Here is a 23390-nt window from a genome sequence, read left to right on the forward strand (position 1 = left end):
CTGAGCCAGAAAAGCAGCTCATAATGAGCCTTCCCAGGGGCAGATATACTGAATTTTAAAATTTCCTTTATTTAACAGAATCACAATAATTCAGATTGGAGGGGATATCTGCAGGTCATCTCATCCAACTCTGAAATCAGAATCAGGCTGCTTAGGGTCATACCAAGCCAATCTTTGGAAGTCACCTAGAATTGAGTCTACACCCCTCCAGGTACCTGCTGTTTTAGAATCACCTAAAACTGCCATATAGTGCCACTTCTACCCATCACTACAAAATAAATAGCAAATTCAATGTAGGAAACAGGCTTTGACTACACAAAAAACAGTGCACAGATTTCTAAGCTGGCTTCCAAGAACCTACTAGAGGTAAATGCTGACAGCAATGGAGACCAGACCTCAGCATAGTCTACCTTACTTTACATTTGACTAGGAAACTAGCAGATGACTTTACAGACAAAAAATAAGCTTTGAATCCCATAAAAAAATTAGGGATAGTTCATGCACTTTTTTACATTTCAGTTTGGCCACCACCATGAAAATATATGTATGTATTGAAAGCATTCTTTCCAGAAGTATAAGTGAGGAACCATCTGAACTTCTAACCCACGGGTGTCATACCAACCTCCATAGTAAATCTGTCTAGAACAATGAAGAGATTATCTCCCCACACGCAATGGCCACAACCTGTGCATTCATTTACTGCTTAAACTTACATAGAAGAAGAAATGCAACACAATGCCCCGCTATTCTAAATCTAGTATCTCAGATGGAAATGACTGGTTTTTATCAAACTGTTAGGCACGCCATCACATAACTGACAGCATGACAGATCCCGCAAACATCCAGAGTATTCCACAGCTTTACTGAAAACAAGATTTTGGGGTTTGATTTCTAATCCTGAGGTTTTATTCTGTGAGATGATCAGTGAAACTGTGTTAAATTCAGCTAGTGTTTTGTTAAACACTAATATAAATTAAAAAAAAAAATAAAAAAAAAAAATTAACAAATGCCTAAACCAAAAATATTCTATAATTCTTACTCTTATTCTACAATTCTTACTCCCAAACCAAATTCAAACTCCCAAATAGTTACTACTATTTTTAAAATAGTAGTAACTAACCAGCAATATTACTTACTGAATTTCAAAGTCTTGAAGGTTTTTGGCTCTCCACTGGTTCCACCAGCTTCATTACTTGCCATGATATAGACAGTATATTGTGTATTAGCCTGTAAAGACTTCAGTCTGTATTGCAGAACATCAGAGTTCACTGTTTCATCTTTTTAGGAGAAGATTTATGTCAATAAACACACGAAATAGTATTATATCAGGGAATCATACACTTATTTAGCATCTTTTACAGTGATACAAAGTATTTTACAGACAACTTGAAATACAAAGCAACCTTATCAGTCCTTTGAGAAAAATTACTAAACAACGTTTATCAATGCTACTTAAAAATTTCAAGAAAAAAAGTAAACGATATGTACTTTTAAAAATACACTTTTTTTCTGATATTAAAGATAGGCAAATTATGGTCTCCTGTAGTTTATCACTAAAACCAGTGCTTTGAGAACTTTATGTCCTGGGACCTAGGCTCAGAAATTAAGAACTTCTTAAACAGTTTCTGCAGCTCATTAAATTTAACCATACTTCTAGGACATGTATTTGGACATGGATCATCCAAAAGGATGCAGTTTATCAGCTCTGGGTTATCCCTCCAAGAATATCAGAGGAAAGCCAAATTCAACAGGATTTTTTTTACAAGTTTCAAACACTTTTCTGAAGAGAACTCAACACTTCCAATACTTCCTCCATTACTGGAACTAGTATGATATGCTTCACTTTCCAATTCTTTTAAGCAGGGCATATGTCATAACATTCTATGTGTACAAACACTATTAAAAGCATGTTCATATTATGACATTTAAATCACTGAAGTTCTATTCTTATCAAAAAGGTGTGACATCAGAGAGAAGCCTCAAAAAGCACCAGCACAGTAAGGTTTTGCCATTTAAATTTTACTCCTTTGAGTTGTTGGTTAAATTCCTAAAGAAACTAATCTGAACCCCTAAAATGGGCAGAAGTCTCCTTTACTAAGCAGAAGTAATACAGATATACATGGCTCCATAACAAGACGCTGCATGTTTAAGGATAACCTTGCACAAAGCAGTCAACATTAAATTACTCAGAAACCAACAATGGCAGGAAAAGTTGATTGTAGAGGACTGAATCTGACAGAAATAAGGAGCTTCCTCTTTCTAATTTAAAATTTCCCAAGAATACCCTTGCCCTGGCTCCAAACTGGATACCCAGAAGCAATTGAAGACATCAAAAGACTTGTAAGTTTGACATCTTTAAAAAAAAGTTAAATTATATTACGTATCTGCTAACAGTGTTGTCTAAAAAAAGGAGGAAAATGGACCATTTCCGAAGCACTGAATGATCCAATAACATTCTTCATAAACTATACAGGAAGAACAAATTTAGGTCACCAAACACCTCTCATAAAAGATTCTGCTGAGATTTAGGCTAGAGAAATTCTGAATAGATAGGAATATCCTGACACCTTGCATGGATACTATACTTGAGGTCAGAGATTAAGAATATGCTCAAAAAGTTATGCAGCTTCCAGAGCAGAAAAGCAATACCAAACACACAAAATCAAGCACATTTGAAACAATAAGCTAAAAACGATGTCCAAAGAAACTATTTTTTGGCAGCATATTTTAGCTTCTTGACTATCATTTGCTGGCTTGCTTTATTATAGAACTGACTGGAAAAAGCATTATTATTGGAAAATTGCCACCCTATTTCCAGAAGCTTAGGGCCTGGGAGAGGCATCCTTCCAAGGACATTCATGAAACTTCTAAATTCACTGAACCCTCACAAGGTTCAAATTCATGAATGTGCACAGGATCTACAACTCTCCAGTGTATTTTAGCTCCATTTTAGCTCCTCTACTTCTGTCATTACTTTTTCCATTAGCTTCACAGGTGTGCCATGATGGATGAGAGATCTGAAGGTGAAGGGAGACTAGTACTTACATAAAAGGTAAAACCAGCAAGTATTCACAAATAATAATCTCCAATTTGGCATACTCCTGAAAATCTGATTTATTTTTTTTTTACTGTTAATGGATAACAATCTGCAAAAAGCCTCTCACTTTCCATACTGGTCTGGAAATGGAAGAGGAATGATAATGTCACCATACACTGACCATATTTATCGCATGGAGATCTATCAGATTTGCATCTGAGAAGCAGAAAGGACAATATGGTCAACAGTCATGGCCATAGTACCATGGGTAGTACAACACTGACAGTAAAAAAGACGGAGAGCAAGCAGTGCTGTACAAAATAAATTCAGAGCAAAGAAACTGAGGAAGAACACGTTTGTAGTACTAAAGCAGCGACTATTCACTACAATATTAATTTCAATTAAACCTAAAAAAACCCAAAAAAAACTAGCCTTAATGTAAGCCACATTTTAATACTAGTATTTTCAGACGTATTTATAACATAACATAAGAAAGTGTGCTAATAACTATGAAAATAGCTATCTTCAGACAGCAGATTGTCATTAACCCTGTTGAAAGAATTGCTGTTTAATGTATACTTACTCAATTCTTTTCCATCTTCAGGTTTATAAAATATTGTATAGTTACTGATAAATCCATTTCTTTTATCCTTTGAAATCTCCTTCCATTTTATTGTAACTTCATTTTTGCCTGGAATGCCTGTGTCAGCCACAGGTCCTTCTGATGGCTCTACACAGAGGCATTATTGATTAAAAAAGTAGTAAGATAGTCTAAGTATTACAGTGTTACCCATTTGTTATTTCACACATACCAGTAACATTAGCAGCAACACATGTACATGTGTCTGATATAGCCCTTAACTTTTTTCATCCTCTTTAATGTGTGATTTTTTTCTAATAATACTTCTTTTCATCTGTCCTAGTGTTTGCATAGTTCCCAGTGTTACTGCATCTGAATACCCTGAGACCATTGAAAGGCTCAATCCTCACAACATCACAGATTGATCAAGAGGTAAAACATTCTTATGCACTCGGAATTCAGGTGCAAGGTCACTATGTACACAAGATGTCTCTGGCTGAGCTGAGATTCAGCTGAGATCTCCAGCACTCCCAGTCTTTGTTCATTACAGTAGACAAAGTCTACTTATACAATACAGCCTCACATGCATTGCTTGTAACTTCAAAGCAAGAGTTCTCTGTCCTTCAGTTTTAAAACAAGTACCTTCCTTCCCATTCTCTGACAACCTGTAGTAATGTCACAGGTCCCTATACACAGGAAAGCACTTAAAACATAGTTCTAATAATGCAAGGAAGTACTACTCAAGCATGAAATACCCTATTACCTTCTCCTAGTAATTAATGCCTTTTAGTGGTGCCTTGTACTATGTGTGCATGTGCACTTACACAGACCTATATATTCACACACACAGAAATAGACATTTTCACCAGAAATCTTTAAATTACCAGTAAACTACATTCTTACAGCTGGCTGTACAAATCACTGAATTCACATTGAACTTCTACAAATAAAGAAGCCTTCCACACACACAGTATCATTCACAGTTTCTACCCAAACTGCAAACATCATGGCTTCTTACCAAGTTTTATGTGCAGGACTGTAAATATTTTGTTACATTATAAACATTTTTTTTTTAAAGCAAGCTTTTCAAACCATTATTTTATTCCATTAGTAGAATTTCATCATATATTACGACTGACAAATGCAGCCAAGCATTAAAATCAAGTCTAATTATATACCTAAACAATCTGTAACATTTAAGAGATAGCCAGTTTAAAATGTTTCCAAATGCTTTGTATACAGTATGTAAACTTTACAACAAATGAGTGGATTCAAGCAGCATGTGTATCACAAGATACACATGTGTTTTACTGAACAGTTCAGTAGTTGATCTATGAAGAGAAATCAGGAATCCTGAATCCTGGGTTTTTTTCAGCATCTGTATCTCTCCTTCAGTAATGTCAGTTCCAAATTACTCATAAACAGATTACAACACACATTTCACAACATTATTAGTTTAAAATACATACTTTTCTGTTGAATATAAGTTTGTATGGAATATGGAGCTGCTACTTCATTTCCATAGAGAGGATACACTGAGATGTTATAGCATACAAAAGGTTTAAAGTTTTCTGTAAATGAAAAGAAAGAATGTTGAAATATAGTTCTCTGTGCAAGATTAACAGAATGAATAAATTATAGCACAGTTCTAAATACATTGTTACAGACCTCTATTTTCCTTCAACATTTTAGCAAGCACAATGCATATTTATTGCCTCAAATGCCCATTACTGCCTTTAACACAAATAATTTTATTTAGTAGTATTCATAAGGTTTCTGACTCATTTTTCAACTAGAAATTTGAATGAGTAATTATACTCCAGCGTTATTCAGCTTCTCTATAGGAAGCAACTTACTCATCTTGTAACAGTCTAAGGTTTCGGATGTTTTTTCTTTTCAAATAACCAGTATAAAATGGTACTTCCAGGAGTATTTTTAATTTCACATGTCTTTAAATTAACTGCTCTGCAGAATAAAGTTTTGTCTCATGCATCAAACAGCTTAAAAGGCACAATGGAGCCCCGGCTCTTAACTCTACATTGATGTTCCCAGTTATGCCAACCACAGATCTGCCTCTAAGCAGCTTGACTCAGAAGTACAATTGTACAAGTGAAATGTCTGCTGTATAATCTTATATGTTTCACATGTTTCAAGACATAGTTTGAGCTTCTGAAAATGAAGTTTTGAACTCTGAACTATCCAGCAGCCAAGTAATTGAGTGCAATCCTACTCACAAGAAACTCTCATCAACACTGAGAGGACACATCTGTAGCATTACTCCTCATGGGATGAAAGTAGTGTAAAGAATTTCCTAAACTGTTCATCCTCAAGCTCTGCAACTTGTTCAGTGAGAATACAGCTATCAACAGATGCCTGTGTTGTATCAATTCTCTGATGCTTTTTCAGTCCCTGATACCTATTACAGCCCAGCAGAAGTTATGATGGTCCGCATATCATCCTTAAAAAAAACTTACAAAAGAATGCCAGAACTAGGCCTGATTAAGTCTGAATTTGCCTTGAAATTTCTAATGTGACTTGTGCTTAGGGTAAAAAAAGATCTCCTAATAATGCTGAGGAGGAAAGCTGGGGGTTTTATATATTGAGAACAGCCATAAACTGTGTTGACTCCACACAGTAAATTGCTGAATTAGCATACTTTTCAGCATATGACTCAACTAGCCCATCTCAGTTCAATGTGTAATTAACTGCTGTTGAATTTGCTTCAAGCAGATTTTTGATTTGTTTTACTGTAGCATAAAAACAGTATTTAAATCACTGTTGTCTAAGTCTGTAAGACAAATTTCATGGGCAAGCTCATCACAGTTATAATTAATAAAAAGAGTGTTCCTTTACACTTTAGAAAAGGCAGGGTACATATTTTCTGAAAACTTTGAAAACATCATCTTGCATACCGCATGACAATTTAAGAAAGTTAAAATTTCCCTAAATAATATGCAAAGATTTTAATAAAGCATATAATAATACTGTTATTTTTTAAACTGGTTTGTTCTTTCTGGTCTACCTATAAATAAATACACATAAATACGTATCTATCTGTGCATTATTACAGCTGTAACTGATAAATGAACATACTTTTGTTAGTTCTCCAGTTTGTAGAATTTGATACATATTGCCATGATCTACCAAAAGGATCTGTCTCCAATTCCTCATACCACTCCACTACATATTCAGTTACTTCCGGTTCAAAGGCTACCCATTTCACAACCACTTCTTCACTGGTCATAAAGGTCCTCACTGTTTCAATAATCTGAGAAGCTAAAAGTTTAACAGAAAGTGTCATCAGTTCTATTGAAATAAAAACTGCAGCAAGAAAAATACTCACAGCAAGCTGAGATTGCTCCTTTAGAAGAATATGGGACTTAGTCAAGGTTTTGTTAAAAAGGATATTTTAAAGTTAGTTTACACCTGTGTTAACATGCAGGTACTCAAAATACTTTAAAATTAAGCATATATGAATTATTACAATGAAAAAGGGGAGGGGAAATTGAAAACATGATACTCAAGGACATTTACACATACAGAATCAAAGACCAGTATCTAAGGATCTAAATTTCACAGACTGTAAAGTTTCACAAACCAGTTTTACAGGTAATGTCGATAAGTTTTGATTGAGCTTACAAAGGCAATAGCAAAACAGTAAATCAAGTCAGCAAGTTCATGAATGACAGTGAGGCAAAACTGCAGAACAGAGATAATGAACGTCAGAGTGAAAACACAACCTGGCAAAAAAGACTTGGTGAAGTAGAAGGAAAACAAATGTATGCAAGGAAAAAAAAAGCATGTCACAGCATGGAAAAATCAGTAAAACATTTATTGTGGAACACGTAAGTGTATACAGATGTAGCCAGCCAACTCCACAACAAGATGACTTCACATCTACATACCCAGTTTTCTGATTAGAAGTGGAATTTGACTGAGGAGTTCCAGGGGAACACCTGCATTTATTTCATGAACAACTGATATGTGAGCAGTGTAGGTGAACCTCTCTTCTGGATCATGGGTAGGCATAAGGATGTTGCAATGCAAGGCTCACAGAGATATCAGAATTAAACATAAAAGCCAAAGAACACAACTTTCGTGCTAGAGCAATCCAGCTTCCTGACCCTTCCTGGCAGTAGATGGGATGAGGTATTTTGGTAATGCACAGGAAATGAGAATAAACACGGTGTTTCTCTCTCTGCTTCCACTGACATCTCTTAAGGACTTGTATTAAACACGTTTGAATGATGTTAAATGCACTGCAATAATGCCCTGTGGTAACAAATTTTGTGACCTAGTAGAGGGATGAGACAGAATTAAGTGGGACTCTATAAATTCATTTGGAGACCCAAGGCTAAAAAACCAAACCAAACCAAACCAAAAAACCCTCAGAAAGTAATAACATAGAAATTCTAATAAGATATCAGAAAGTGCTGATATCTTAACAACTACATCTCAAAGCAAAAACCCTAACAATAATCACCTACAACGAAAGCATGATATGCAATAGCAAAATAAGATAACCAGATAATATTGTTCTACTAAAAAGTACTGGACTACACAGCTTTGTAAATACTACATATAGACATACGTACATATATATATATGTATATATATGTATATATATGTATATATATATGTATATATACACATGTATGTGAGATAAAAGTTCCTAGCACAACTTTGCTTCCACTATAACAGAACTTAAAGAGACGTCAAGAAGAATTTTTTTTTTTTTTTTTTGTTTTGTTAATGAGAAAAATGCAGCAAAACTTTGAGAAATCTTACATCTTTCATCAGTGGATGGAATCCTCAAAATAGCTTCAGGAGAATTTCCAGCAGAGTTATAGGCAGCAACAGATATTATATATGCCTCTTCATTTAAAAGTAAAATCATCTTCTTATCAGTAGAGATGTTTGTCTTTATAAGGGCAGCATTGGTTTCTGGAAAATACTGTATTTTGTAGCCTAGAATTCTCCCAGAAGGTGGAAAGCTGTTTAATGGCTATTACAAAAACATTCAGTAGTAAGTATTTCAGAGTGTTATTTGTATAATCAAAAGTATATACTGTATTAAAGGTCAAATTACAAAATGATTATATATATTTAGAAAAGAAAGGTGCTTTCTTAATTCCCATTTTCAGGACAATGAGCTGTAACAACTTCATTGAAGGAAAGGTTCAGAAGTCAAATACTGAGATTAGAAACACAAAGAGCCTCTGGTCACTCTACTAGACTAAAGATAACTTAAGCACAGCTCTGGTAATTTGTATTATTTAAGTGCAGTTGCAAGGAATTTCAATCAGATTTCCAGTGATTTGAATTAAATTAAACCCTTCCTTTCTGCACAGATCACAAAAATCTATTTATCTACTGTTCAATAAAAAAAAAAAAAAAAAAAAAAAGTCTTTTCTATTCTGATTCAGTTCAGTGAGGCTTTTTCCCAAAAACAGCAAAACCTCGTGGCAGCTACATGTCCTACAACACTAAAATACTTCAACACAACATGAAGGACTTGGGGGTGTTGGCTGATGAGAAACTGAATACAAGCCAGCTTCAGTGTGCACTCGCAGCTCAGAAACCAACCGTATCCTGGGCTGCATCAAAAGGAGCGTGACCAGCAGGTCGAAGGAGGTGATCCTGCCCCTCTACTCTGCTCTTGTGAGACCTCACCTGGAGCATTGTGTGCAGTTCTGGTGTCCTCAACATAAAAAGGACACGGAACTGTTGGAACAAGTCCAGAGGAGGGCCACGAGGATGATCAGGGGACTGGAGCACCTCCCGTATGAAGATAGGCTGAGAAATTTGGGGCTGCTCAGCCTGGAGAAGAGAAGGCTGCGTGGACACCTCATAGCAGCCTTCCAGTATCGGAAGGGGGCTTAAAAGGATGCTGGTGAGGGACTCTTCATTAGGGACTGTAGTGATAGGACAAGGGGTAACGGGTTTAACTTCAGGAAGAAGTTCTTTACTGTAAGGATTGTGAGGCACTGGAATGTGTTGCTCAAGCAGGTGGTAAATGCTCCATCCCTGGCAGCATTCAAGGCCAGGTTGGACAGAGCCTTGGGTGACATCGTTTAGTGCGAGGTGTACCTGCCCATGGTAGGGGGATTGGAACTTCATGATCTTAAGGTCCTTTCCAAACCAAACCATTCTATGATTCTAACATCAGCTGCAGGATACCAATACGATTACCAATTCACAGAGAGTATATACCTTCCACATAAGATGTACAGATCTACTTCCAGCTGGGTGTGAAGGCTCAATGACTCTCCACAAATCCACTTTTTCTAAAGGAGCTATTTAAAGACATAAAAATATCTTGACATTTGTTGTTATATTTAAAAGATACTGTAACATAGCAGAAACAATAAAAAAGGTTTCAAAACTGCAATCTGAGAGCAACTTAGTTAAAACCTTTTCCCTTGGGTAATGTGCCTTAATTCTCTAATTACTACAGCCTCCATCTTTCAATACATTTCCTTCTGCTTTCTTTTATTTCTTAAGTTCTATAGGAAAATTTCTAGGTGCGTTTTATAACTGGCAATTTAATTTCTCTACTTAAAATTATTTTTCTTGGGCATACTTGCTACACTGCATTTCTGTTACTATGCTACCTAGCAATGTTCAGTCTCCATTTACATTTCATTTCTCTCATCTTCAATGCCTATGCACTCATTTTCTTCCTCAGCCCATGTTGGGTGTATCAATTTTTAAATCTCCTCCACAAATTGCTTTTGTCCTTCTGTATTTAAACAAAATATACGTTCTCTCTAAAAACAGAATTCTATCTTCAACAGATGTAATATGCTAAAAATACAGTTTTCCATTATTGAATACTAATACCCTGAAGCATAAGCAAAGAAAAGCTCAGAAAATAGTTAGGTTACCTTTCTCTTCAGTGCTTGCTCTTTTCCCTCTACTCCATTCACTCCAGAATATTGACACAGCACTCATACACCGAATGGCAACTGAATATTCTGTGGAGTCCCACAGACCTGTGAGATTGCATGATCCTATTTTCTCCACAGAATTCAGTAGGACAGTGATAAATTCCTGAAAATATGTGAACAGAAGTTATTTGCTATAAAATTGCATGCAGATATATGACTTAGTTTTAAAAAAACCACAAAGGATGCAGTTTTCATGTGTCCACCTCACACCTCTGAAATTCAACATTACTTGTTTCACATTTCATTTTTCTGTGTAGCATCCATTCACCCTGTAAAACTCCAGGGTTTGAAAAACCTGAGCCATAACTAGGTCTGTACTGACCGACTGATGGCACAAAGTGTGTGCAGCTCACACGTGATTCTAGAGCAGCTGTGCTGGCACAGGAAGTGCTGGATGATTGCATTTCCCACTGCTGGGAAGCAACTGGGTACTGCTAAGGCCAGGATCACCATAACATCCTGATACAGCTCCAGCGCACAGCAGAAGCATCCCTGGGGAAGCAGTGATCACCTGCAGCTTGTGAGCCAGCTAGGTACTTGTTTCTTGGTCTTCTTTTCTGGGCTACAGGGTTCCTAGGTCTTACCCATATAGCAGTGTGGCTGTAGGCCACCCCAAAGATTATCAGCATATGATTAAAATAAAAAGACAAATGAAAACACAGAAAACTCTGGTACCAAGAGAAAAAAAAAAACCAACAAAAAACCAAAAAACAAACAAAAAAACCCAAACAACAACAAAAAAAAAACAACAGAGGGAGCCTTTAAATGGTGAAGGAAGATAAGAATACCAGAAATGGCGCAAGAATATCTTCTTGGAAAAGTGATGACAGCATAATTAGATCATCTTAAAAGGAATCCACTCACATCTCACTGATAGAAGCTAAATTGTTCCAAAGCAAAAGGCAAAAGAAGACACAAAACACAGGAACTGGAGTGGATGCACCAACTCAACTGGACTGACAACAGCAAGTAGAAGAAAACAAGGGGAACTACAGAAATATTTGAGTGTTTGTGTAAAGGATTGATATAATCACTACACCATTATTAATGTCTTCCCTTCCAAACTGCAAAAATTAATCAGTAATTAACAACTCTCCCCTGCTAAACTTTCAGATGACTGAAACAGAAATGTGCTAAAATAAATTTTCAAGCTAGCTAAATTACAACCAGATCAGTGAAAATAAGTTTTAGATTAAGGAAGATTCCCTCTTGGGAGCCAAACTGAAGTAGTAATATCATGCAGAATGACAATAATTGGGCCAAAAAAACTGAAGAAATTTTTGTCTTCCACCAGTTGAACCTTCCAACAAAAAGTGAATCAAACCATAACAAGACAAAATCCAGACACCCACTCCTTTGAACACCGCAATGGGAAGTGCACTACCTTATGAAACTGAAAATTCTAGTACATTCTCATCTCACAAAACTCATTCTCAAAAATAGCAAACTACTTGTAGGAGAATTCAGTCTTAGAAACTATTACCAAACTCTAGCAGAACCTGGCATAGAATTGCAAATACCCCAGATTAGCTTTTAGTTACTTGCCAAAAGGCTGCTAATAATATTTAGTTAAACTTCGTATAACACAAGTAGAAAAATAGGTCAGTAAAAGCAGTTCACAACAATCCATTTAGCTTGTTTTGGTACAAATGCTCAAAAGGTCAAGAAAATTTGCTCAAACAATTCTAATTCTTTTTCTCCCATGTATGCGCTGACAGACGGAAAAAAGCTCCTATATCTAACTGATTGTTTGAGGCTGTCTTTGTTGGCCACTGCAATTGGATCAGCTACAGACAAAACTATGAATCATGCCTGTGTAAGATCCTGCAGAACTAAACTCACTGAATTTTTGTCATTATTAATCATTGCTACTATTTTCTCTCTAGAATGTCTGTGTTAAAACGCAGGGAAGTTTTGATGAAGAAAATGGATGTAGACTGTATTTGATGGAGAAAAAGTAGACATGCGTTTTCTTATGCAGGTGATGACAAAGACACAATACACAATGTTACCTTAACTTCACAGAAATACAAATGTTTTCAACATCTGGGAAGGATCTCATATCCATGTAGGACACCAGTGTCCTGACTCCAAAGGGATCAACGTCTTGAAAAGGTCTTTTAAATAAATATTACTTCAGTTTCTAATATCCCAGGTGGACCTGAGCCTTCCTGCCCATCAGATCATCCTGAATATCATAACCTGGATCAAACAACTACTATGTCATCTCTACACTGAAGACACTTTAATGCCATGAGAATGTGAGAAGGATGCTAATTAAAAACATCTTTAGAATCAGGAACTTTTTTAGAACTCTGAAGACTAGTATTAGTTACCCTCATGACTCTTCTCTCCCAGAATTACACATCTAATCTATAAAATAGTAAGGTCAAGGCAGACATCTCAGTTCAATTAGCTTAAAAAAAAAGCCCTAAAGACAAGCAACCTGGCCTGTTCTTAGTTTTGGAAGAGGAAACAGTAAGACTGCAAACTGAATCACTTGTATAGTGAAGAGCATTGGAATAGGCCATCTGAAAGAAGCAAATGACTACTGTTTTTTCCTACAGCAGTTACATTTAAGTGTGAGAAAGACAAACTCAGAAAAATAACTTCCCTTATTTTCTATCTTGCAAAATAATACTTTAATTCATGTATTATGAATTTAAGTAATTAAAAATGAATGTATTATTAGGGTATGCTAATCCGATTCAACTATTGTGGTTGGGAGTAAATGCTGTTTTCAACACCAAGAATGTGACAGGAAAACAAAATATTTTGGCTGTGTGTGTAATCCTTTAGCCTAAGGTAATCCTTCAGCCTTTCACAGAAATATATTCAGAAGCATCGTATGTACCAAAACAGACATTGACCAAAAGGAAGAGAGAACAATTCATCCCAGACAACAAAACAATGACTTTGTTAAAATAACAAGGTTTTAATTGTTTTTTCCAACTAGATGTTGCCTTTCTTCTATTCAGCCTTTTATAACATTAATTAGTCACAAAGAAGCTAACATTCAGAAGGAAATTTATATAGCTTACCGAAGAGTTTGAATATAAGTTTCTGTATTGAACCTGGCAAATTAAATCTTGTGAAGGGATAATCTTCTCAGGCATTTTCCAGGTTACTGTAAGCAACTGCTTTATACCAGTGATTTTTTTAACTGAAAGTATTTCAGGAGGTTCAAATTTCTCTAGAATGGAGAAACAAAAACATTAACAGGGAAAAATGCTTCTAAGAGTTCAGAATTGTGCCGTCTATTTGTGTTTGATCATTATCGCAGTAACATACATCCTATTAAGACATCAGCTTAATAAAAATATAGTTAGATGGTTCATAGTATGCATACACCACATTGTCATTTTTAACCACCTCTCAGTAAGACCAAGAAATTGCGGAAAACTGCTGCTGTACTACCAATCAGATCAAAGAATTTTACATGGAAAGGCATATCAAAAACGTAACAAGAGACTTGCTTCAACTAAATTCTAAGCATTCAAATTGGGATGAAAAAAATCTGGGAAGGATGAAACATTTTATTAAACCCTAAATGTAACTTCAGAGACTTCATGCTTTTAGATAACAATTAAAATTACATAGCATTTCAAAACTGAAACCAATTTAAAACCAAATGAAACCCAAATAATAGTTTCAAAACTAGTATACTGATTTTTTTTTTTTCATTATTTTCTTCTTTGATTGCACAATTTGTTTCAGAGCTCTCTCATCTGTACGGAAAAAAGAATTGCAGGCAGTGCAGACAGCTCAACATACACTGCTTTATTTAACATTTTTTTAAATTACCTATTTTTTCCATAGGCATAGGAACACAACCTGATGAGGCTTCACCCAAAACATTTTCAGCTTTCACCTGAAAACAAAAAGAACTACTATACGGAGTATCTGGATAATAAAATGAACACGACTCCATTTTGCTTTCACAGAAGCCCACTGTACTTGGAAGAGTCACACCTCCTTCTGTCATCCTAAAAAAGAAAAAATAAACAACACTGATCTCACCACATTCGCAGTAGCTTATAAAAAAGTAAAGTCCTAAACAGTGTTTAAAATGTAATGGTAAATGAAAGAATCAAGTATTTATGTTTCTAAAATGAGGTCACCAAACAGCAAGAGACTACAAAATTTGTCTTTGTAAACACAAATCCCCAGATGGGAGCGATCTAAAAATGACAACTAATTCTGGATTCTTTCACTGTAACATTAGGACTACGGAGGCCCTTAGGTTAAACCCAACTGGTGCCAAGCAGAATTGACATGGGCTTTAATCTTTTACCCATCCAAAATGAGGATAGTTAGTTACACAGAAAGTTCCTCAGTAACGCTTCCAACAAAAGTGCATCCATTCGCCATTTGTGCCGAGGCTCACTCAGCTTTTGATCTAATCAGTAATGTTACTTCAAGGAAATAAGTGAATGTCAATTCTAATGTAAACATTTGTCTACTGAATATTGGTTTAGACTGCAACTATTTCCAACCAATACCATCCCCAAATTAATTGAATTTACTGAGTAAATATCATGACTCTGAACCTAAATGATTCTACATTTCCAGGGGTTTTTTGCACAGAAATCAGGATGTGAGGGGAAGGGAGTTGGAGGTCTCACCCCAGCAACCCAGTTCCCAACACACTTTATACTTACAATTTTCGGTAAAGAGTATAGTTTGTCCTAAGATTAGTTTCTCTTCCTGAAGTCCAGGTGCAGGTAAGTTCAACATCAAAGTAATAAATGCAGGAAATATTTCCTGGTGTGTCTGGTGGAACTAAAATGACAAAGATTTAAAATGAAAAAAAATTCTAGTAAAAATAAGTGACTTTAGAGTATAACTGATTTTGTTGATGAAAAAGCAGATTACAGCACACTTCACCAATCGTCTTGCATAGCACTTCATTTTATAATTTTTTACTGCCTTCAGAACTTGTTACAAAATTAAAATTGAAACCATTCTTCCCTGTGAGACAAGGAGATTCTCTTCATCTACTTCTTAAAGTACTTAACTAAGGGGGCCTGAAGGTATTTTCACAGTAACTCATTAACTATTTTATATCTAACCACTACATACATTGTCCTGAACCTGTATTTTAAGGCCAGTCCAGAGAGTACAAGGAAAACAAACAGAAGCTGAGGAAAAGCCATTCTCTGAAAGGTAAAACTCCTCTTGGTTCCTTCCCAGAATGACTTACCACATACCCTATGAAAACCCCTAGTCTGAAAAGCCTGCACAATCTAAGAGTACAGAAGACAATTTGCTGGCCGACATATCTGTATGATCTTGAAAAGAGTACTAATTCTGGACTCTCTTTATTTTATAAACAAGATAGAACAAAGAAAACAATCCTCTCTGATCTCTGTAGTCTGAAGTCATCCATAAAAAATTAACACCTTCAAAGACTTCTATGTTAAAGGCAGATTCCTTCACTCAATAGGAAAAACTGCAATTGAAAGGAAGAGAACACCGCCCAGTGAAATAAATGGGTTGAAAAAGCCCTCTCTCCAAAAAAGCACTTTTCTGTCCCACCTAATATAAGACTGAAAAGATCTTTCTTTTATTGTCAAGCTTATGGCACACCTAACTTCGCAGACACGTAATACCTTCTGCTGGATTTTATTCCACAGATCTATTTATCTGCATTTATTGCTTCTTTACTAGAATGGGACTCCCAGATATAAATTAATATAATCTGGACTTAATCTGTTAAATAAACTAGAGAATTCACATACATATTTATCCTGTAGCTTTCTCCAGCAGAGATGGTAATTATAATTGTTTTGGAACAGATTATTAAAGAGGAAATACTTTCCAGAGAAAGCTAACATTGGCTAAACTAGACAAAAGACGTAACCAAAGGGAAACACTTGGTACCATCTGAACTCACAGAAAACCTTCACTCACTTCAGCTGGCCAAAAGTCGGGGTCAGAGAGGTTATGGACCACAGTGTGTAAGGAATGCCTGCAATTTCATGCTTTATTTCAGAAAAAAAGGAGATACTTGAACACATGTCCTAGAATCCCACAAGATTAAAAAAAGGAAAAAGTAATTATTTTAAAAGCAAAATTTTTACAGCATTTTAAAAAATGTTAAAATTACTTTTTTTGCTTTTCTACTTACAGCCAGATTTAACTTCAGTGTGAACCAAAAGCTGTTCCTCGCCCAAGTACTTAATGAAACATTTCACATGAGCTTTGCTGTAAGTGAAATTACGGATGGTTACACTAGACACAGTCTCGTTCACAATGTTATAGTTTTCCTCAGTGATCAATTCATGATTCAATTTCCAGATGATATGGCTTGCATTTCGGTGAGGTGTGTAGTGTTTTCCGAGAACACAAAATAGTCTCAGGGTGGATCCTCTCTCAATTTCAGGAGCTGAAGGGAAAATGTCAGCACCTCCAACAGAGTTTTCATCTAAAAGCAAAATCGAAGAAATCACATAACCTAATTTCTTTTAAAATATCAGTGGAAAAAAAAGATAAGTTACTTTTATCTACAGATCACTTAATTAGATTTTTTTCCATATGGAGTTCAAATAAAATGCTCAGTCACTTGAATCAGATATCACTGTTTGGAAAGCCAGTTCATACTAATTACTATATTACCATAGGCACTATGTAAGAATGATGTTTCTATCCCATCTAGATCAGATTGCTCACAACTAGCCACACAAACATGCACTCCAGCCGAAGGAGAGCCAAAAAGAGTGTGGAACTACCTGATCTTCCAACTTCAGCAGTTACCTGTGTCAGCTTAAACTGGCTATGGAACTATCACATAAAAAAACCCCAACAATAGTCACACATTGTTAGGTGACTTTTTAGATCAGGAATGAGAACATTAGTAGTAATTGCACGAATCTCTGAATAGGTAATACTCTTTTTTAATACCTTAAATACAAAAGAAAACAAACACAGGCTATCATGGCCACAGTTAATATTCCACAAGCATAAATCAAGACTGCCATAAATAAATCTTTCTCTACATACTGTACACTACTAAGCCAATCAGCTATCAACTTCTATTTTTAAAATACTTTTTCCTTTTTTTCAGAATTCTTTGAAATTTCATGTGGAGAAGGTCACTGTTTGGAAAACTTTCTTATGGCAAGGCAGGTGCTAACAGTCAAGTAACATACCTGCTATAGAGCTGCAGAGCAGGATGAACATCAAAATCGCACAGATGAACATTTCCTTTTCAGTAACTATGGGCAGGAAATGCTGTCATAAAATAAAAATAATATACTTGAATTAAGGGTGCCCCCTAATACTTTGTTAGCATTTGTATGAGTTAGTAACGCTATTCAGCATTTCTCACATACATTCAAGTCAAGTATTGCTTTGTCTATTACTTTCTTGCACGATGGGAGAAGTTTGATGCAATTTTCCTCAGATCAGCATATACGTTTTGTATAAAGAGAGAAGCAACTACACCTGAAATCCTTCTGAGGGCAATCCAATCCACCAAAGTAATTTGCGTTCCAATGACCGTGTAAAGAATTGGTAAGAAATACATCTCTATCTACTTGAAATCCAGCCTGCCTAGCCATCTCCTGAGCAGCCGCTTAGCAGTGTGAACTCTTCGAAAAAGGAAGGCTGTTGCAGAAGAAGGATTGATCCTCATCCCTTGTGCATCACCACTCAATAAAACAATTGTTCAGGAAGTGGGCAACAGTTCCAGTCATCAGCCGCCCAAGAGAGGGTGAGCACATTTTTATCCCAGCTAAGTGTCCCAGGCACTGGACTTGAGGAGCACTCTGCAAAGACAAGGGAAGGCACCTCTCTTTGCCTTGTTCTTTGAAGCTGAACTGCTGTGCAGCCAAAACCACCACAAAACTCTGGGGAAGAAGGAAAAACACAAAATAGAATTATGTCTTCTAAAGGAAGAGCTTTATCTAGAGTCCTAGGGTGAAAATGACAGCAGTCAAACATTTCCCCTTGCCCTAAGCACTGCTGTCATCATTCAAACAATCACAGAGCAGCTGAGATTGGAAAGGACTTTTGGAGGTCATCTGGTCCAGCCACTCTGTCCACGCACAGCCACCCACAGCCACTTGCCCAGGAACATGTCCAGATGGCTTTTGAAGATCTCCAAGGATGGGAAGTCCACAAACCCTCCGGTCCACCTGCTCCCGTGATCAGTCACCCTCACAGTGAAAACATGTTTCCTGATGATTAGAGGGAACCTTCCGCGTTTCAGTGCCTATTGCTCTGCCACTGAGCATCACTAGAAAGTCTGGCTCTCCCCTCTTTGCACCCTCCCTTTAGCCATTAATGAGATCCCCCTGATCCTTCTCATTCTTGCTGAATGGTCCCAGCTCCCTCAGCCTTTTTTCCAATATGACAGATGCTCCAGTCCCTTAATCATCTTTGTGGCTGTTCACTGGATTCTCTCTAGTATGTCTGTATCTCTCTTGCACCAGGGAGCCCACATCTGGACACAGTACTCCAACTGTGGCCTCACCAGTGCTGAGCAGATGGGAAGGATCACCTCTGTTTACCTGCTGGTTACACTCCTCATGCTGCAGCCCAGGATACCACTTGCTTTCTTTGCCACAAGGGCACATCACTGGCTCATGTGCTACCTGGTGTCCACCAGGACCCTCAGGGCAAAGCTGCCCTCCTACAGACACCTGTACTGGTGTCCGAGGTTGCTCCTCCTCAGGTGCTGGGTTTGGTAGTTCTCTTTGATAAGGTTCCTGGCAGCCCATTTCTCCAGCTTGCCAAGGTTCCCTCTGGATGGCCACACAACACCGGGCATAACAGCCACCCCTCACAGTTTCGTGTCATCAGCAACCTTGCTGAGGGCATGCTCTGCCCCATCATCCAGATCGTTAGTGATGATGATAAACAGGACTGGAACCAGTGCTGATCTCTGGGATACACCACTAGTCACTGGACTCCAACCAGACTTTGTGTCACTGATAGCTGCCCTTCCGGGCCCATTTGTTCAGCCAGTTTTCAACCCACCTCAGTGTCTGTTCATCAGTCCAGCTTGTCTCTAACAATTCCTGTCTGCAAAGTGGCCCAACTGCAGCAGGAAGGGCAGAATATATTGCAACCCAGACTACCCCTTTGGCAAGTAATCAGGAGATCTGCTTGTGGAAAATAGAGGTTCCAGATCCCCTTTAGCAGATGAGGGCCTAGGGTCCAATATTCCTACTTACTGGACAAGTAGCTCTATCATGCTCATATCAAAAGCAGACATTACTATTGCTGCGGTTAGTTAGGGTCCCTGTTTCACATTAGGATTTCAGATTCACTTGAGGAGCTGCTGGGGTTTCAGTTCTCCATGCAAACCTGTATCTCAGGGGGACTCCAGGCAGGAAGCAAGTGCTATCTCCCTAGAACAGGCACACCAGCAGCTTTCAGACCAAACAAGGTAGGACAGGTTCAGACAACGCTAGGAAGCGGGTGTGCACGAGGTCACTGTTTGGGACACAGATCTATAGGTGGGAGTAGGCAGAAGGGGTTTACTCTATGGTGAACCTCACTTTAAGGTTCCTTGCACAAAAACTTCCTGGTTTTGCTACGAGATAAAGTTTTATGGTATCCTAAAAGAGAAAACCATAACAAAAAAATTGTTTTGTACTCAGTTTCTGCCAGAACTCATCTTAAACATTGTTTTCACACTCTCTCAGGAACCGTTTGATAAACTTTGAGGTTGTGACAGTGCAAAACAGAAGGAAAAAAATGAAAAGGACATATGGCATAAAAAGATAAACGAAAGAGGAGTTTGCACAGTGACACATTCCTCAAATTCACCTGTAACAAGATGTGTACCACAGCAAGAAACAAAGCAATTACAAAAGAGAACATATTGCAGCTTTACCTAGGGTAACTTCTTGTTCTCAATGCGGTAAAGACAAATTACCCTGTTGATGGCAATAAATACAAAGAACCTTAAGAAATTGTTCCAGTATTCTGCATGAGGAGGTGCAGAACTAAAAACAGATGCAGATTTTAAAATATTAAGCTATTTTAAAATTTTAGAATAAATATAGTCCGTAGCAATGCTGATGAGATACTAGAAGTTCCGCTCTGTTAAAGCTAGGAGTATATTCTGTAAGCACTAAAGCATGCAATCATTATATTTTTTTTTAAGTTTAAGAAAGATCTCAAAGTGAAAAAATCAGTCCCAAAGCCATGGCTATACGAAAAGTACTTTCCATTCAAAACCAAAGAAAAGTTGTAATTATTAACCTAAAAAAGGCTTTGCCAACTTCACAGCAACACACACCAATGGTTGTTATACAGCTGTGGTAAACACGGATGTAGACAGTACTTCATTAGCTGGGAAACCAGTAGTTAAGAAAACCAACACACCTCGAAGATAATTACCAGCAGCAACAAAAGCAAGCAAAATAACCAAGAGCACTGCAAGATTATCTGCCTAAGCAAAACTTTGACAGGATGAGTCAAAGAAAAATCAATAATGAGTTACAAACGCTACACTGGCATAACCACTTCTTTTAAAACTTAAAGAAGTAAATAATCATATTAGTCAACTGTTTTTACAACAGCTCTATAAATACGGCTTTAATCTTGGAGCTTACATTCATTCATGAGAATACCAAATCTTCTGTGCTGCATGTAAAGATTAGTGTATATGTAATTGTTTAAAGGAAAGAGCTTAAGGCACTTAATATAAATAACAAAGCACTATTCTTTCTTTTCCATAGGCTTAACTGCTAGCAACATGTAATAAAAGCTGACTGAGTATTCGGTATTGTAAAGATCTTGTGAAATAAAACCAGTAGTTCAAAACAGAGATTTTCCACTTGTCTGCATCAACCATGGGAGTACAACGCTTATATGTTATGGTCGTGACTAATTAAAGCATTTCCCTTGGTGACTGACTCCTTCCTTAGACTCACTGAACAGAACTACACAGTAACAAAGAACAGTAAAAAGCTGACATAGATTAGATAACAGAATGTCAAGAAACAACTGCTTCCAGGTCATACAGGCAGCAGCATAATTTCAAATATATGCAACTATAACAGAATTGAGCAAAAAGAGAGAAAAGCAATGTCACCACAGAGCAGCTGTCAATACTGAACACGATTACACTGTTCTAAGCGCTAACAGCTTTTTCTACTTCACGGTCTACTCAAAAAAAAAAAAAAAAGAAATGAAAAAATCAGCTAACAGGTCATTGATTTTTTACAGCCCAGGAAAAAAATCAATCTACAAAACATTTCTAATAAAATTGACAAACCATTTCAATAGACAATCCACTGAAAAAAAGGAAAAAGCAACTATGATTTGAACAGACTCGACTTTATCTGGGAGCAGCTGTGCTCCCGGAAATTAAATTATTGTATAGATCTTTTCTGAGGGCTTGTCAGAAAAGTGAAGAGACAGCATGAGCACAACTATGACTCTGGTCAGAGCATAGAACACTTCAAAGGTGCAAAAATCTAGGAGGGAGGTGACGAACAATCTGCTAAATATTAAAAAAAATTAAAAAAAATAAAAAGGAAAAGCCTGATAAGCTTATCACTTCCCACTGTTTGTCTTTGCTTACAACTTGGCAAAGCTCTAGCAGTTTCTGCTGATGCTCTGCACATGCTGGTTCACTGTTTTTGAGAGGACATGAAACAGAAGAAGCTGCATTTCAGCCAAAATAGTTCAGCTGTTTCTAAGAATAACAGAAGTACTTTTTTTATCATATTCCTCTGACAAGGCCCAACAGCCCCACACACTATTTTAGCCAAGAATTGGAACTCAGAAGCACTGGGAAATCATAACAGTATTGTTTTAATTATGCATGTGCCAAAACCAGCACATACCATTGCATTTTCCACCACATGAGAGTACAGCACTAAAAGATCAGGCATAGCAAATCTGGCATCCAAGTTACAAGCCCTTGAAAAATTCTAGTTCCACATGCTCACCAGAAACCTTAAACAGCCAAAGATTCCATCCACATTCAGTGAGCGGTCCTCATCCTGCAAGCGGTCCTCATCCTATAACCATACCTACCTTTTCTCTCTCCTTTTGCTCCTCTAATGTGCATCACACCGTAAGTCACTCCCCACTTGCCAAAAGTGGAGAAATAGAGGACGATGGGGGGAGAGAGACCTCCATCTCATTTCTTCCCAGCTGTGAGCTGTTAGTTTAGTTCAGTCCTGATGCTATGTTGCACCTCCTTCCACTTTCTCCAATACCAATTAGCAGCCATTTCTTTGACATGCTAGCTGCTATTTACTGTATGTCATGATAGTAACACAGCAGGTTACAACCCTGCCCATGTCTGACATGGTTGTCATTATACTGGTACTTGACTAAATCCTTTTGGGTTGTTTACTTGAACAACTGCGCGTGTAAATTGTTGAAAGAACATCCCTGAAGTGAAAGTCACATCATAAATTCAGAAGCGCTTCACTTAAAGATAACTATAAAAGCTAAATTCTAATGTCTAAGCAAATACCATGAACAGAACTGTGGTCTTCAGCTATTAAAAACAAAAAAAAAAAACCCTGATTCACCAAAGCCAGATTTCTTGCAGGAAGGGTCAATCTCAATGAAGGTCTCATTAGATAAATAAAAAATTGTGTAACATTGTTGGTGTAACAAGGCTTGCTCAATACCAAAACCTCTGAATTTCTATTTTCACTTTGAAATTTAGGTTGCTTGAAAGAGCTATGGTGCTAAATTACCCATGCTGTATTTAATATTATTTCTTAATTCTCCCCCATTTAGGGACAGGAAAGCTTTTTCCAGTCAGATCCAATTACAAGATTGGTTTTAACTACACAAACACATACTTCTGCATGCAGTGTGGCTGTTACACCAACAATAAAGA

General features: G+C 37.0%; 1 protein-coding gene across 4 annotated transcripts in view; it reads right to left on the bottom strand.

Moving 5' to 3' along the window:
- IL31RA (interleukin 31 receptor A) overlaps nucleotides 1–23390 on the bottom strand; it is a 34044-nt gene that overhangs the window by 5776 nt on the left and 4878 nt on the right. For 3 of the 4 annotated variants that reach the window (XM_065662948.1, XM_065662949.1, XM_065662950.1), the window contains exons 3-14: nucleotides 17719–17800; nucleotides 16698–16994; nucleotides 15229–15349; nucleotides 14372–14553; nucleotides 13609–13760; nucleotides 10505–10670; nucleotides 9831–9913; nucleotides 8406–8622; nucleotides 6711–6893; nucleotides 5087–5188; nucleotides 3621–3767; nucleotides 1137–1277 (exon numbers count right to left, since the gene is read on the bottom strand). In XM_065662948.1, coding sequence (XP_065519020.1) covers nucleotides 1137–1277; nucleotides 3621–3767; nucleotides 5087–5188; nucleotides 6711–6893; nucleotides 8406–8622; nucleotides 9831–9913; nucleotides 10505–10670; nucleotides 13609–13760; nucleotides 14372–14553; nucleotides 15229–15349; nucleotides 16698–16994; nucleotides 17719–17770 — 1843 coding nt within the window. In that variant the 5' untranslated portion in view covers nucleotides 17771–17800. The remainder of the gene's footprint in view (nucleotides 1–1136; nucleotides 1278–3620; nucleotides 3768–5086; nucleotides 5189–6710; nucleotides 6894–8405; nucleotides 8623–9830; nucleotides 9914–10504; nucleotides 10671–13608; nucleotides 13761–14371; nucleotides 14554–15228; nucleotides 15350–16697; nucleotides 16995–17718; nucleotides 17801–23390) is intronic. The other variant, XM_065662952.1, reaches the window with a different exon arrangement.

The sequence above is a fragment of the Lathamus discolor genome, chromosome Z (assembly GCF_037157495.1).
Source record: "Lathamus discolor isolate bLatDis1 chromosome Z, bLatDis1.hap1, whole genome shotgun sequence".
Lineage (NCBI taxonomy): Eukaryota > Metazoa > Chordata > Aves > Psittaciformes > Psittacidae > Lathamus > Lathamus discolor.